Source organism: Grammomys surdaster, unplaced genomic scaffold (genome assembly GCF_004785775.1).
Source record: "Grammomys surdaster isolate TR1022 unplaced genomic scaffold, NIH_TR_1.0 126059, whole genome shotgun sequence".
NCBI classification, from domain to species: Eukaryota; Metazoa; Chordata; class Mammalia; order Rodentia; family Muridae; genus Grammomys; species Grammomys surdaster.
In genome coordinates this window covers 1,948,955-1,966,092 of record NW_021620869.1, presented here as the reverse complement: position 1 = coordinate 1,966,092, position 17,138 = coordinate 1,948,955, and the positions used below count along the sequence as shown (strand labels likewise).

Below are 17,138 nucleotides of genomic sequence, written 5' to 3'. Positions count from 1 at the left end.
CAGTTCAATGACTGCATTTGCTAGGAAGTAATAAACTAAAGCCTTTATTCCACAGCCCACATGTACTTTAAGTTGTTTTGTTGTGGTCTTTAAAATCAGTTGCTGTATGTGAGGTACATGTGAGGATGTGTGCCACAGCTCCTATGTGGGAGCCAGGGAACAAGTCTGTGGAGCCAGTTCTCCCACCATGGGCTCCCAGGACCGAGTTCAGGCCAGGTTTGGGCGGTGTTCAAATGGAAAACGTCTCATTTAGCATGTCTCAAATGGCATTTGAATACTTCTCATTTGGTGATGTTATCTGGGGAAGTTTAGGTAGTACAGCTTTACTGGCAAGTTTTAGCAAGGGGGAGCCACTCCAGCTGGTGCCCTGCTTCGTTACTTAGGGTTCAGCATGTGAGCTTTCATCCTGCTGTTACTGCTGTGTCAACTATTACCAACTTTAATCCTCTGGAACCGTAAGTTAGAATGAACTTTCTTCTGCAAGGTTTTTTTTTTTTTTTTTTAAATCACAGCAACAGAAAAGTAACTAATGCATGTAGTACTTTTACTGCTAATCCATTTCACTGGCTCGACCTTTAAAATACCAAACTCGCCAGAACAGAGAACAGAACTTGCTTTTAACCAAAGGAATCTCATGTAAACACACTGCTGAAACCAACACAGGGTGGCCTGGGCTTAGGTATGCCTTACCCCTAGGACAACTAAGTCAGGAGTGACTTTTACTGGACAACAGGGTCTTATCCACAGTAATACAGGAGCGTGTTGGCTGCTGGGACCTGAAAGTGGACTCCCCGTAGGGTACTGTTTTTGTTTGGAACCATTTTGCAGGTGAATGCCTAGCTGCAGGCTGCATATTCTGGGACAGAGATGCTGGGTACCAGCCTTCAAAACAGAAGTGCTATGCTCTGCTCCTGCTTTAGCCCTCTGTCAGTATCTTCTATCACATGCAGTCTGTAGTAGCTTAACTTAATTACCTACTTAATTACCCTTGCTCTGCCACCCTCCACCCCCTTCCTTCTCAGCTCGTCACAGCCCACAACCAGGGACCTGCCCCCAGACCCAACCTCAGCCAGGGTGCTGGGAACCTGTCATAGGAACATCAATAGAAAACTCACAAAACTCTGGATGCTGCAGGTTTTGTAAAGACCATGCTGCTCCCCAAACAGAGCTGTCTCAGCAACAGCTCTGGGGCAGCTCCTGACTGGGCTGGGAGGCTGGGCCATGGTGAAGGAACAGGCAAGACTTCATCATGGAGACACCACTGGAAGGGACAGGAACAGTGCTAAGAATTGCTAGAGAATCACAAGATGGATTAAGGAACTTTCCAGGAACACTCAGGCACAGGAGAGAGCATACACAGAATAAAATGAGTCCCATCACGCTACATCTGGTTTTGGGTTTTATTTTAGAATTTATAAAATTCCAGTGTCATCCATATTCATGAGCCTTTACACATGTTTGCATATAATCTCCAAATTCCAAAGTTAAGGCCAAGGGATGGATGTAGCTATGGAAACAGAGGACATGGAAGACATTCAACAAGGAGAAAAGACACTCCCACCCCTGCCCTAGGCGCCTCAACATTTTGGAGGCTGCAGAGAGGTGACCTGGGTACAGTCAGTTTCATAGTCCTTATTAACAATCAGAGACAAGGAGTGAGACCCTGAACAGCTTAGGATAGGGCTTACATCTACAGCACTTAGCAATAAAAGGAGATGTGCAAAATCCTGTGGTGATGATTTAAACTTTACCTTGGGTGAAGGAAGAGACTGGTTGTTGTATGATGACAGTGAAGATGAAGAGGGGCTGGAAGGGCAGGGAGGAGGCAAGGTGTCCCCAGTCTCATGCAGATGGGACAAGAGACGGCTCCAGGGGAAGGCAGGGAAGCCCTCTCCCCATCTCACCCACCTGGCTCAAGCTGCCAGCCGACGGAGCCAAGTACATGTTCTTTTCCCATCTCAGCATCGCTCCTCTAAGTGGGACACGTGGGACTGTTTCATCTACAGAGAACTTAGACTTGGGAAGCAGGTCTGGACCCGCTTAGGATTAGAGTCTGCAGGGAGCCAAGCCTGAGTTATTAAACGGGGGAGTGAAGGACTCGGGGGAAAGGTGTCATAGTAGAAGGGACAGTTCCCAGGGAAGGCCATGAGATGGGGCACAGGCTGGCTTTTCTAGTAACCCAAGTATCTGTGACGGGACATGTTGCTAGTTGATCAGATGACCTGGAGATAAAAGATCTGTCCTCAGTTTCCACAGCCTGACAGGGGTTTGTCTGCTCAGGACCACTTTTCTTGGTGAGGGTTGGCCTGCAGCCAAGCTAGATGGATGGAGGCCAGTGTCTAAACATTACCTCTTGTACCTGAGGAAAAGTTCTCCTTCAGCTAGCAGTCTCCTGCACTGGGTCTTTTGTTTTCATTCTGCCTTCCCTTTTAATTCATGCTAAATGACCGCCTCTATTGACCAGACCAGCCCCTTAATAAGCCTGTTCCTCAGGACTGCATAAAGCATCCAGGTTCTGCTTGCCAGAGCCTACCTGGTCAGGCTGACTGGGAATGAGCACCCAGCTCTGGCCCAGTGTCTGAATCATGTGGACTGAAGGAAAGCACTGGCCTCCACCCTCAACTCAATGGCAAGCCCAGAATCACCAGAAATGTCTACATCACGAGAAGAGCCTTGGGGTGGCACTAACCCACATGAGAGTACTACCACACTGGCTGAGGTAGAAAGAAGGCAACTGAACAAGGTATCTGGGCAAGGCAGGCAGAGGCTAAAGGTCGTGGGAAAGCTGAGCTGTCACTTAGGGTCGAGCCCCCTCCCCATCACCAAAGAAAAGCCAGTCTCTACCTCCCTTTTCCCCCAAAGTCTCAAGCCACTCTAGTCCACTGTGACAGTCAGAGGGAACCCGAGTGGCATACACACAGCTATGCCTCTAAGATACATAGGGTCATGAGGCTGAAGCTGCACTAGAAGCCCCTGATGCTCTCAGAACCAAAGTGGGCAGGATCAGCACTATCTGAGGACCCAGACCTCCCTCTGCCTCATGGCCCACTCTATCACCAGGACATCTGACCTCTTGCTGTCCAATACCATGCCTTCCTCCTATCCGGAAGCCTGTGCTAAGCAGATTTTGACAGCTAAAGGAAGCTGACTGCTTTCAACAGAGGAAGGTCTGGGCGACAGGTGGTGGGCAGGAGGGAGGTGGGAAAGGAAGAGGGCAAACGTTTTGGCTTTTATAAAGTCAAGGAAATTTATTTCCTGAGGTCATGACACAGGAAGTCAACTCCTAGCCGCTGTGGAGCTCTGGTGTGAAGGTCAGAATGCTGACTACATGCTGGGTGGACCAGGAAGCTGGAGTCTGTGATCACGAAATGCTCGATTACCTTGCTTAGTGTTTCACACAGTGGCGTGGCTGTCCCAGAGCACAGCATCAGGAGCAGACCCTGAGCCTGCTGGGTGCTGACCAGGCCTGGAGAAGCAGCCACACAAGGCCAGCCCACCAGGCTTTGCTGCGAGACCTCGGGGAGGGGAAAGAGCATCAACAATTTACGAGGGTCCAGCTGCTGGGTCAGATTGAGACAAACCATTGTGTGGTTGGGTTTGGGCAGCAGGCTGGAAAGGTTTCTTTTTGATCATTATCGTTTGGGGCCCCAAGGGAGGGTCTTGGGGGCCACTTGAGCCCCGAAGCTGGGAAATTCTTCAGAGCTGCTCATATCAGGGGCCTGTGGAGAGGGAGAACACAACTTTAGCACAGGGTGGCTCTTACTGACTTAAAGAGGTCCAACGTAACTCCATCCCATACCCCACTATCCCATGAGCTTAACCCACAGAGAATAAGCAGGACGAAGTGCCACCTGACCTTCTCACTGCTGCTGGAGGTCCAGGGAGCATCTCGCACCACAAAGCCTTTAGATGGTGCCTTGGACTCTTCATGTGCTGGGGGCTTCATGTAAACTTGCAGCGCCTCACTGTCCACCACATCTGCCAGCTAAACAGCATAAGGGAGGTGGTGGTGCTCAGCCTACAGTCAGCCAGTGGAGCTGTCCCCTGACAGCTACCAAGGGAACACCCACCCCACTGGTCGCCCCTGCATCTGGATGAACACCCACTCCACTGCTTGCCCCTGCATCTGGATGCAGACAGCTTACTTCACAGTCATCACAGGATTACGGCTGGGCCTCTGCCCCAAAGACCATGACCGCTCAGAACTCACATATTCTTCTTCTAGGTTGAGGATATGGTCGATAGCTTCCTCCACGTTCTCCGGGAGTCCTGTCACAGTGACGCAATTGGGGTCTGGAGCTCCACTCTGTGGGAAGCGAATGTCCACCTGGAAGGAGCACAGTGTCAAAGAGCATTCAAGGGTAGACTCTAGACCTCAGAGCCAAGTACTCAACCCTCCTCCTATCTTCCTGTGGTCAGGAGCATCGGTAGGAGACTGCAGGTTGCCAGACCCCCGGGAAAGATGAGAGTTCTCATCCTTGTGTTTCAGGTGTCTTTGTGGACTCACCTTGAACTCATCCATTATTTTCCGGATGGCTTTGCCTCGGGCACCAATGATTCGGGCATGCACACGGTGATCCAGTGGAACATCCTCAGAGACCATCTGCTCAAGCTCGCCCACAATTTTCAGGATAGCATCACGGGCAGCCTCAGTGTTCTTCTCATACCCTGTGATGGTGATTTGGTCCTGGGGCTAAAAAAGAGAATGCAGTCAGAGAAGAGGGTGGCTCCTCTGGGACATCCCAGGAGAAGCAATGTGCCAACCTAGCAGGCTGGTCTGAGGAGATGACAGAGTGTAACTGTGTGGATGATGGCTAGATGGCTGAGTGTGTCAGACCTCTCAGAAGAAAAAGGTAGAAAACACACCAGATGGCTGATGTAAAACCACAGGTTAGAGTGTTGGAAACATGGCCCATCAGTTAAGAGCGGTTGCTACACTTGCAGAAGACCAGAGATCCCAGTACCCATGTCAGGCAGGCCACTATGCCTCCAGCTCCAGGAGGTCTGGTGCCCTCTTCTGGCTCCGGTGGGTACCTGCATTCAAAAGCTCACACCCTTGTACGGACACACACATAAATACAGATAATGAAAATTAAAAATATCATCTTGGTGCCAGAGGGATATCTTAGTGGCTAAGAATGCTTACTGCTTTTACAGAGGACCTGGGTTTGACCCCCAGCTCCCACAAGGCTGCTCACAACCATCCTTAACTCCGTATCTAATGAACTCTTCTGACCTCCTTGGGTACTACACACAGGTAGCATACACACATCTAGTCAAAACAGTCATATGCTCAAAATAAAAATAATTATCTTTCTTTGAGATAGGGTTTTCTCTGTGTGTCAGCCCTTGCTATCCTGTAGACCAGGCCTTGAACTCACAGAGACCTGCTTGACTCTGTCTCTATTTTGCTGGGAAAAAAGACATTTGCCACCACTCCATGCTAAAAGTAATTATCATTTAAAAATAAAACTGTAAACAAAACCACACATAAGAGTTAACATCCATTAAACAGACATTACTTCCTAAAACCCGTAACAGATAAGTAGTGAAAATTTTGGGTTCTTTAAAAATACAGAAATGTGAATGTTTTTGTTTTATTCCCAGGTGTGGGATATGAGGCTACTGCGGACTGTCCACAGCAGCTGACTATGATTTGTCTTGTGCTCTGGCAAGGGTGTGATTTTGCCGGCTGAACAGAGTTTATGTTTGGAATTCTGGGGACTCTTGTGAGGGTATAAAAATGCCAGGGCATTGAGAGGTTGTGGCAGCTGCTGCTTCCCCTGTTGCTGTGGTTTGTCAAGTTCTTGTGAGCAAAGAGATGAGAAGAAGAAACTGGACCTCCTGATGACAAGCATCAACACTGCCCCTAGTAGTAGTCTAACAAGACCGAGGCCGCTTTCCCCTCTAGCCTTCTTTCTCTCCGACCTAGTACTTGGGGGTTGGAAGGGTGGAGGAGGGTAGTAGGAAAAGTAGCCTAAGTCCAGTTACAAAGGTAAAAAGGAGGGGCAGACATGGCTCAGTGGGTAAAGGCATTTTCTGCCAAACCTGACAACATGAGTTTGACAACCTGAGTCTAGTCCCTGGAACTGAGATGGTGGAAGGACAAACCACCAAAAACCATTCCCTCAAGTTGTTCTGATTTCCACAGGTGTGCATGCATAAGTGTACATATTCTCCCTCTCTCTCCCTCTCCACCCATTCCACTCCATAAAGATGGAGGAAGTACCAGAAAGTAGGGGGTTCAAGGAAAGTAGGCACAAGGTTGGGACTACTATGATGTAAAAGCTCTCAGCCCATTAGCCTCCTGCTTCTTTGGAGGTGTCAGGACCTATAAAGCACTCTCTGGTCACTCAGACCCCTCAGCTCAGTCCTCCTTGTACCATGTCAGCGAGAACCAGCAGACTCAAAGACAGATCCGAGCAACAGGCAGTTCAGGGTATGTGGAGGGCACAAGGGAACAGAATAGCAGCTTTGTTCTAATCTCCAGGATAGTAGTCCAAAATAAATGGACAGAACACACACAAGACTACAAAGTAACAAGTACCTGGAGACATTAGAAAGAGCCAGCCTAGGAGGGAAGCAAGAGATCTAGGCACAAGGAAAGACGCAGCAGACTAAGAACTTCCTGTCCAGACTCAAGGAAAGGCCAGGCAGCTGATCCAAATGAAGTTCACAAAAACCCAGCACACTCCACAGAATTAGTTCGGTGAGTGGAAGTGAAACTCTCAGATGCTGGGGCTGGCAAGATGGCTCAGGAGGCAAAGGCACTTGCTGCCAAACCTGATGAGGTCAATCATTGGACTCTACATGGTTGAAGGAAACAAACTGAATCCTCCAAGTTGTCCTGGTTTCTGCACACATGCTGTGGTGTATGTGTGGCCTACACATACATAAATGACACACCTGCTCTACCCTTGGTTCACAGAGAAGCTGAAGTACAGTGGGGACAACACATTATATACATTTCAGTGTATTACAATACATAAGCTGTTCTCACTAGGACACACACACAGATGCAAAGGAGACCTCAGCCTATGGGATCTCACCTAGTGCTATTACTGGATGCATTTGTGGGCACAGTGCTCAAGGTCACAGAGCATGATAGCTCAAGAAGGAACCAGTTGGAGGCTTAAGCTTGCCTGCTTAGGAGCGTCAAAGTAGGCACAGGGAATTTAAACTGCCCTGTATTCCAGGTAACAGTTTCAAGGAAACACACAGCTGGCAAGCGCTGGCCCATAACTTGAGCTGAAGTCAGCTTCTCAGACAGTTGTCCCTCTGATTTATCCACTTGTCAAGTCAAAGAGCTGCCTAAGTATAGTTTCCAAGTTAAGCTGGGCATGGTGGTGCTCTTGGGAGGCAGAGGTAGGTAGTAGATCTATGTGATTTTGAGGCCAGTCTGTTCTACACACTGAGTTGCAGGACAGCCAAGGCTACATAGAAACCTTGTCTCAAAAGTGCCAGTATCACCACCATCACCACCATCATCAAAAACAAAACAAACAAAAAAACAGGTCAAGGTAAGGGCCAACACAGTCCCACCTCCCCAAGCATTCTAAACCATAATACATTAACCAGCCGGTCATCTTACCTGAGTCCCATCATCCTTATCAGGAAATTGGATATTCACATCATGTTCCAAGCGGATCTGGGTGATCACTGCCCCTTTTCTCCCGATAATTTTGGGATGGTATTTGGGGTCTACAGTGACATTCAGCTTAAAACTCCTTAAAGCCTACAATAAAATGAGAATGAGGCAGAGAGCAAAGAGAGAGAGAGAGAGAGAGAAAGAGAGCGAGAGAGAGCTACTGAGTGCGAACATTTCTATCTAAAGATGAGCCACCAGTACCCAAGCCCCATCTCCAGCCTGACTGACAACAGAAGCCCGAAACACTCCCAAGCTTGCTAGCAGGAGGCCTTGGTGGTCAGTCACTGGCTTGAGAACCTCAGGTCTTACTCTGTCCTCACTTAGTATGTATCTGCTTTGGAACAGGCTGCTGCCTGTCAAGATGGACAGGACGGTCAGCCACCTTTTCCAGTTCTATTCCTACTTCCTGAACTTATGAACCAGGGATCTGATGAATCAGCTTGAATAAAATATTCTAGGTCTTTTAGGGCTGGAATATACAAGAGGCCAATAAAGCAATAAGAGCATCTACAGGATAGAAACACAGTCCAGGATACCTCCATAGCCTGTGGCTAAGCTGCACCAGGTCACAGTTAAAACTTGCCTAATCTCTGCCTATCACTGGATTCCAAACTGTGCTCCACCCAAACCAAACCAAACCAAACCAACAACAACAACAAACAAAAACCCAAAATCAGGAAGACCAAAAAATAACAAAACAAAAACCTCGCCTTATAAAAGGCAAGGTGCCTAGAGTGGCCGTCTAGTTCCCAGACTTTCCCCAATTCCTGAGCAGCGTCTCTCTCAGAATACTTTATAGAGCACTCTACCAGAGGCACAGGGGTGACTTGCTTGTCCTGAGATGAGGTACTATCTTTTACCCTTTCTGTAGGAGCTAAGATATCAAAATATTTCTTTTGCTTTGGGTAGTAAGGGAAATGGAGCTTTGCCTCTGATTTTTCCAGACTGACTGCACAGGACACCACCCAGCTTCGCCTCCTGCCCTGGTGTTGGAAATATGCTCTGAACATAGACTGTTTCCAAACCCAGGCAGGTTGCCCCGTTCTTGCTCACCCGATCTTCCTGCTCAGCTTGCAGCTCCTTTACTCGATCCAGTAGCCCCGCCTTAGCCCTGTCCAAATTTGCTGCAAGGCCAGTGATGGCGATGGTGTCTGACTGCAGTTCAGGGGCTGGTACATGTATATTCACCTGTCATAACAGAGTCAACTTGATGTTTAGACCAGATGGAAAGGAGTCAAGCTCACTTGCCATGGGGAATTTGCGTGAGATCTGGGAGGAAGGTCAGCGGTTGACTGAACAAAACAAAAGGAGGTAGAGCCAACGTGGGCTGAAGGACACTGAGGCTCAGAGCATCACGGGCTGCTTTCTAGATAACAGTCCCCTTATAGTAGTCTCCAGGGAACATGGCGTACCTCAAACTCATCCATCATCTTGCGGATTCCACTTCCTTTCTGACCAATGATGTAGCGGTGAAGATCAAAAGGTACCTCTACCTCGATGGTGACTGGAACCAGTGCCTAGAAGGACAATGGTAGAGACTAGGCTATGAGTTGAAGGCAGACTAGGCCCATGAGCTCAAGGACAACAGCCCCAAAGACAACAGTGTACATTTTAGAACATGCTATGAATGTGGCCAGGTGACAGACAATACGGATCTCAATATACCACAAACAGGACGGGACAGGGAGCCCAGTCTGAAGTAATGCAGGCAGAGGCCTGACTCCTATACTTCTCACGCTACTTCTGTATCATAGCAGGCCAAGGATCCCTGGGAAGAAGACACAGCACACAGAGGCCCAACTCTTAGTTTGTTTCTGTGGTTGTGACAACTTTGTCAAAGCTTATGTGGGTTGTGGGTTGCAAGGGAATCTCCTAAACAGGTGGCTCAGTCACCTGCACTCAAGTCAACAAATATTGCCTATCACCCATTCTCCTCTATCTTTGTCCTGAACAGCATCTATTATCAATCAACTGTGGTGCCATGGTGTTTACATCAGGACTCGGCACTCTGGCAAACCCAAGGTAGACTATCTCTACTTCAGTTGGGGAAGGAATGACATCAGCAGATGGACGAGAAGGGATTGAAGCTGGAGTTCACATTCACTCACTGCTAATGAGATCCTTTTACAGACTCCATGGCTATGGCCCAAAAGGCTAGACCCTAACACTGCTGTCAGAATAAACTGTAGAATTCCAAGTCCTGGTGAAAAGAAATGGCATCCCTGGGCTGTGTAAGCAGCCAAGAAAGGTACAGAGCAAATGCTTGCATTTTTAGGACTGAAGCGAGAGTATCTACTGTCTGCTGCTACTTGGGCAGGGTCTGAGACCTCAAGGCAGAGAAAGAGTGAGGCAAACGCACCTCCAGGGCTTCCTTGGCAGCCTCGCATTTCTCTTTCCGGCCAGAGATGATTATGATGTCACACCTCCTGGGAGAGCCAGGGTCGGTCTCCTTGGCCTCTCTGCCCTCTCCAGCCTCATCTCCATTCTCCTGGATGGAAGGCTCTACACTGTGAACTAGGAATAAGGGGGAAAGCCTAGTTGACAACTGCAGAGGTATATAAATCATATACTCATATACACGAGACACAGGTATGCAAAGCAGTCCCAGTGCTCGGCGAGGTTGTGATGTAGCCCTCACCACAGGAGACTGCTATGCAGAGCTCAGTATGAGTGACCTAGCTCTGGACAAGGAATGGCAGCGTTTCAGAGATTTGTGAAAGGTAATAAAGGAGAGACTGAGGTAGGCCCATGACAGTTCTTTATGCCAGAAGGTAAGGAAAAGCCCCAAAATAAAGGGGCATGTCAGTCATTAGGATACAAGCTAGCTGGAGAGGGGCGCTATCTTGTAAATGACCAGATAATATTAACCCATAGATCCAAGTGAGGTAACAGGAGAATAAATAACGGGAGAACCGTCACTTGGGATTAAACTAGGCAAAGGTGGCTCTGAAGGACATCTTTAACAATCTAAAACACCAACTATGAATTACATAGTAAAACTATGTAATACTTGGTATGATCTTGATGAATATACCACAGGTAAGTCAGAAGTTCTTTTTTTGCTTTGTTTTGTTTTTGAGAAAGGGTTTCTCTGTGTAGCCCTGGCTGTCCTGGAACTCGCACTGTAGACTGGGCTGGCTTCTGCATCCCCAAGTGCTGGGATTAAAGGCGTGTGCCACCACTGCCTGGCTAAGTCATAGGTTCTCAGGAAATATCCACTACTGATAAGTCAGTGTATAAACACACACTCAAACTCAGGGGGAAAAAATCTATAGTGGAGGTGGGGCTAAGAAAACACTATAACTCTTTATACTAATTCCATGCAGTTTTTCCTGTGTTTCAATGCTAAATGTTAAAGAGAAGAGATTACTCAGGTGTGAAATCCATAATAGTATGGCTAAGATTTCTAATAAATGGCCCATATCCTCAGGAAAATGGACTAGAATAACTGTGTGACAAGCACCATGAACACCAATCCAATGACACTAAATGTCTAGCGCAGGTTGCAGGGTCTTTCTGGACTATACAGGTCAACAAAGACTCGTCAATAGGAAAAGCTCACACCCCGTGGTTCACACATGCAAAGCAGGCAGAGAAAGGTTCAGAGATGACACTTCCTCAGCAACTGACCACATTAGTTCTTGCCTTTAGCTAAAGTTGCCCCATTACCAATTACCTAAATAGAACAAGGTAACAGGCACGGTGAGGCTCAGCCATTCTGGAAGAGATGTGAGATACTTCAATGGTGCCCTCTGGGTAGTGGCAAGAAACTTGGAGAGGACATAACTGCACTGTGCATGTACACAGGGTTCTTTGGATGGAGCTGGGCAAACATCCTACAAAGTGTCCTGGAAAAGGATGGAACTAGACTCTCAGCAATTTCCTAGGTAAGACATAGGAAGCTGCTGGCTCCTTTTATAGGGTCTTGTTTTATCTTTTAGAGACCAGGAGGATGGACCTGAAATCCATGGCTAGTATCCAAACAGCACGCCAGTGCCAAAACAAGAGGCAATAAAAAACCAAAAGGACGACTCATTTCACAACTCCAAGGGCAGTGACAGCCACCACCGATGTGATCGGCACAGAGCCAAGCTTAAGTAGACCCACCTGGATTTTCCTCTCTGTCTGGGAACTTAATTTGAACATTGTAGTCCCGAGTGATCTGCTGGATTCTTGAACCTTTGGGACCCATGACCGATCGGTGAAACTTCTGGGGAATAGCACATTCCACTGTCACTTGAGCTTCCTGAAAATGGGCACAAGAACGAGCAAAGGTCAAATTCTACAAGTCAATAATAACATCTCCTCACTCTCCAACTTTCTCTACTAGTTTGATAACCTTTAATGAAGTGAACCTAGAAACCCCAGCATCGACCGGGTAGAGGGGCAGGTTCTAGTGAAACAGATACCCACAACCGACAGCACAGTTTTTATTACACAGATTGGATATAGAATACCCGCTGTACAGCCAAGTGCTGCCTCACTATACAGGTGCCCACAAGACACTAGTTACTGGTGGGCAGCCACATTAGACCTTGTGTTGTCAAAGCCTTGGACTTTTAGCTATTAGCAGAGGGGCATAAGGCTTTGTAAGGAAGACCATGAAGGGATGTGGAAGAGGGGAAACAACGGCTGTCTTGGTGCTTTCATGTGATTGTTCTATGGATTCACTCTGACACAGTGGTGATCACAGTCCATCAGAGCCCCCTTGGACACTCACCAGATCCTCAATGATTTCCTGAATGCGCTTCTTGGCTGCCTCCACACAGTCCTTGGCACCCTTGAGCGTGACTTTGTCACTCTGCGTGCCAGAGCGTGGGAAGCTGACCATCACCCCACCATATTCTTCAGCAATCTCTCGTAATACCTGTCCTCTTCGGATAACAAAATGGCGGTGGTGTTTGGGGTCCACCAGCATATAGTCTTCAACCACATTATCCTATAATGTTAAAGAAGGGGTTGAAGAAGATCTACTCTATCAGTGGCATGAGCAGCACTAAGACTTGCTACCTACCAGGTTCTGGATCAAGGCTTCCAGCTCCTTTTGGGCCTCACGGACAGCATCCTCCTTTCCTATGATTGTGATCAGGTCCTGGTCCTTATCCTCAGCAGCCGGAAATATGATGCGGGCTCCAGTACTGTCACGAACCTTGCGGATTTTACCTCCCCCTTTGCCAATGAGGAATTTGTGGTATTCTGGCTTGGCTCGGATGTCCACAGTAAAACTCTTGGTTTGCTGCAGAAACAAACTTAATGTATGTTTGCCCCGCACAGCCTGCCTAGACCACAGTGTGTGAATAAGAGTACTGAGAAATAGATGGGCTCTCTTCATGCATCTGCAGTGTCCTGTGTCTTATCAATGTCCCACAACCCATGAATCATCACACCTTTTGCCTCAAATGGTTAACACCCAGAAAAGACTGTCATTTTTTCCTCCACAGACATGAGAAAGATGCAGAGATTACCCTGGTTCTGATATTTATCAGCAATGACTAAATTTCTCCAAGCCATTTGTTACACACTAGAGGCTTGCCAATGTGTGGTGACACACTGGTAGAGTGTATGCCCTGAGGAGAGCAGGGTCTACTAGGCCATGTTTCTCCCGATTTTTCACACTTTCAGAGCAAACACACGTCAAGTATTGCATAGGCCAGCCCTGTTCCTTCCCACAGAGCAGCAGCCAGAGCACAACAGCACCTCACCAGCTCGAGCTTAAGAGTCACCAGCCATAAAGGTTACAGCCGAGACTGCCCTCACCCACGGTAGCATAAAGCCCTGTTTCATACCATGAAAACAGAGTACAACAAAAACTGGACACTTCCAGGTAATAGAGGGATCTGCAGGGCTAGCTTGACTAACCGTGGATGTTACCTGACCCACAGCATGAAGAATATGGAAGAAATGACAGAGTAGTGTACACAATTTGAAGAACTTATTTTTGTTAATTTTTTTTAAAGCACTGGTTTCACCAAGTATCAGCATAATAATCTATTACTCCTTAGATAAAGATGTTTGCAAACAGCATTACTTAAGGATGTATGTGGTGGCAAACGCCTGCAATCCCAGTAAGAGAGGCTGTGGCAGAAGCATCTTAATATAAGTTTGGACCTGTCACACCACAGAAGTAAATCAACTAGGTGAATCCAGCAAAACCAAGAGGTTGACTAAACATTCACAAATAAAACAAAAGCGTATTGGATACCAAGCATGGCTACATCAGTGTGTCTAGACCAAGTGCCTGACAAAAGCCAATTCCTCAGTCTCAAGCTCAGAAGAAAAGGGAACATCTGTACTTATTGGAAAGTAGCCATGGCAGACGACATCTAAGGGTCAGCTACGCAAGGCCGCCCCGCACCTCTTCTACCAGATGCTAGGGGAACACCTGTGCCTACTCACAGACACGTGAGTTTTACACAGAAGACAAACATATACAAAGATGTTATGGGATTTCATAATTACTTTGTATATGTATAAATACATGCTGACCACAAGAAATTGAAAATTTTCATTTATAGTATCACTAAAAACAGAAATAACAGTTGAGTACATGTAGAAGACAGCCTAAGCAATTTTTAATAAAAATTGTTTGTGTGTGTGTGTATGTGTGTATGTGTGTGTGTGTGTTGGTACTCAACATCAACACTGGGTGTCTTCCTCAATTACCCTCCACTTTATATTAAGATAGGCTCTGTCTGAATCTGGAGCTTGCCACTTCTGCTAGCAAGAATGGTATGATGGGGCTAGCCATCCTGCTCTGGATGCCGCCGCCTCTCAAGAATTCAGATTATAGATGGGCTACCGTGCCCACCTGGTTTTTATATGGGTTCTGAGGATCCAAACTCTAGTCCTCATGGTTGTGTGGTAAGCCAACTTCCTAGCCCCTAAGAAAAATTCTGTTTTAGATTAAAAAGAAGTATCTCTGCACATCTATGCACATGAATGCAATTGCCCTCAGAGGCCAGAAGATGGTGTTGGATCTTCGCAGGCTGTGAGCCACCCAGTGACATGATGCTGGGACCTGAACTCTAGTTCAGAGACTGAGAGCAGTAGGTACTTAACTATTTCTATTCTGTCCCTCACCCCAATAATTAAAAATATTTAAAATTAAAAATAATTAAAAAATAAAGTTAAAAACCAAAGAGACCATACTTGAAGGAGTCCCTATCAGCTGACATCAAAGCTTCCTGTAAGGCTGGCCACCCCAAACCTATGGTTTGGTCCAAGCAGAAGAGTCTATATTCGGATCCACAAGATTTTGTTTGGCTAGTTTTCTTTGAGACAGATCTCATTATGTTCCCTTTACTGGCCTGGAACTCAGGGATGTGCTTACCTCTGCCTCCAGAATGCTAGGATTAAAGGTGTATACCACCATGTCAGCCCATGGGGGATTGACAGAAGGACAAGAAAAGTAAATGGAAAGTGTCTGGAAAAAGGTGGTGCTCAAGAAACTTTGATGGTAGAGTGGAGGTCAGAGGACTGTCTTGATCACAACCCAGAACTTGATCAGAACCTATAAAGCTGTTTTTGACCTGCCCCAAAGAAAGAACACTGAAGGTTTTCCATACCAAGAAAGGGAGTGTTAGCAGTGCTCACCTTCTCCTCAGCCAGGTGCAAAAGCTGCTTCTTGGCCTTTTCTACATCTGAGGAAGGACCCCTGATGACAACAGTGTCACTTCCAGAACCTTCCACAGGAAAGTGAATATGAACACCACCACATTCTTCCATGATGGAGCGGATCAGACGGCCCTTTGTGCCAATGAGAGAGTTGTGTAGTTTTGCAGGGATTGAGACCTCCACCTCAGCTATGTTGGCCTGAAATCAAATAGAACATCAAGAGGAAATTACACTGCTGTGTGGTAAGAAAGGCCTGAAGGAACAGGAATGGGGATAGAGAGTCAGACGTGCTGGGCAGGCCGGCAGTAAGGCCTACAAAGCACACCAGGGAAGCCATGACTTTAGACCATGCAGTGGGAAGAGTCACACAACAGGGGGATTCCAGGACTGTATAAATATCAAGATTACCAAACTGCACAAGGTAAACATGTACAGATTATTATGTGTAAATTTTTAAAAAGTTACACACGTGGGGCTGGAGAGATGGCTCAGTGGTTAAGAGCACTGACTGCACTTCCAGAGGTCCTGAGTTCAAATCCCAGCAACCACATGGTGGCTCACAACCATCTGTAATGAGATCTGATGCCCTCTTCTGGTGTGTCTGAAGACAGCTACAGTGTATTCATATATAATAAATAAATAAATCTTTAAAAAAAAAAAAAAAAAAGTTACACACGTGGAGGGCAGAAGACAATCAATCTGGGGTGTTCATTCCCATCAGCCACCTTGTTTTTCATCCACTATATATGCTAGGCTAGCTGGTCTGCAAGACTCTGGGGATTCTCTTGTCTCTGGTTCCCACCTCCATGTGTATACACACACTGAATCCCAGATGTGAAGAATCTGGCTTCATGTGATTTCTCAGACTCTGAAATCACGTCCTTAAGATTGCTTAGCAAGCACTTATCCACTGAGCCATCTCTATCCAGCCCCAGAAATGATTTCAACAGTATAAAATTAACAAAAGGAAAATATCTAACAAGCTAGCACTGGTTCAGGCACGAGGACAAGTGGTATCACTGGTGTCATGCCGAGTAAGAATGACCTGAGGAGGACGAGTAGAGACCGCTGAACACTCGGCAACACTCCGCACGCTTAAAGCGCAAGTCTTTTAAAATGAACCTGGAAGACTCTGTTAGAAACTTTACAAACAGGAGATGAATAAGGAGTCCACCAAGAAATATTTCCCATTACCAGATCTTTCTGGATAGACAGAATCCGGCTCCGGGCAGCTTCACAGTTGGCTCGCTTGCCAGTGATAACAATGGTCTCAGAGTTGCTGTTCTCTGCAGGAAGGTCAATCTTGGTGTTGCTCTCTTCACGAATCTAAAGGAGAAGCACATAAGAAGATAGAGTTTTCCTACAGTAGACACACTAGAGCACAGGGCTGGGAAGGAAAGCCAGCTCCTCTTTTTAATCCACAAAGGCTTTAGGGCTGGGGCAAGATGACCCAATCACCTTTTTAATGTTTGCGCCTCCTTTCCCAATGATATTCTTGTGAAACTGTTTGAAGATCGGTACAGAAATTGAATAGCTGTTTTCCACCTTAAAGACAAGAGGACTTCATGTCAGAGGGTCAAGTCTCCCCTTTACCCCCGAATGCTGTATGAACTTAAGTACTGACCACTGACAGACTTAGCCTACTTTTTTCCCCCACCTACTTGACTATCATGAGGAAAAATACAATGAGTTGTATCATCTGATTAACTTATAGAAAGTACTCACAGAAAGTTCTATGGAAGTGGCTTGCCAAAGAATTTGGAGCTCTTTAATATAGACTAAATACAGCCCTCATACAACATCCTGGCCGAGTAAGGGAGAGGCTCAAAAATTGATGCCAAGGCTTGTAGGCCCCGGTACCATAAAGAAGCCCCAG

The 17,138-nt window shown here is 46.8% G+C and overlaps 1 protein-coding gene across 3 annotated transcripts in view; it reads right to left on the bottom strand.

Moving 5' to 3' along the window:
• Positions 1–1,386: 1,386 nt before the first annotated feature.
• Hdlbp (high density lipoprotein binding protein) overlaps positions 1,387–17,138 on the bottom strand; it is a 69,639-nt gene continuing 53,887 nt past the window's right edge. For 2 of the 3 annotated variants that reach the window (XM_028755443.1, XM_028755444.1), the window contains exons 15-28: positions 16,721–16,807; positions 16,457–16,588; positions 15,242–15,460; positions 12,663–12,884; positions 12,369–12,587; positions 11,756–11,894; positions 10,008–10,162; positions 9,061–9,165; positions 8,702–8,836; positions 7,592–7,735; positions 4,508–4,693; positions 4,211–4,327; positions 3,857–3,985; positions 1,387–3,719 (exon numbers count right to left, since the gene is read on the bottom strand). In XM_028755443.1, the coding sequence (XP_028611276.1) occupies positions 3,633–3,719; positions 3,857–3,985; positions 4,211–4,327; positions 4,508–4,693; positions 7,592–7,735; positions 8,702–8,836; positions 9,061–9,165; positions 10,008–10,162; positions 11,756–11,894; positions 12,369–12,587; positions 12,663–12,884; positions 15,242–15,460; positions 16,457–16,588; positions 16,721–16,807 (2,076 nt within the window). In that variant the 3' untranslated portion in view covers positions 1,387–3,632. The remainder of the gene's footprint in view (positions 3,720–3,856; positions 3,986–4,210; positions 4,328–4,507; positions 4,694–7,591; positions 7,736–8,701; positions 8,837–9,060; positions 9,166–10,007; positions 10,163–11,755; positions 11,895–12,368; positions 12,588–12,662; positions 12,885–15,241; positions 15,461–16,456; positions 16,589–16,720; positions 16,808–17,138) is intronic. The other variant, XM_028755445.1, reaches the window with a different exon arrangement.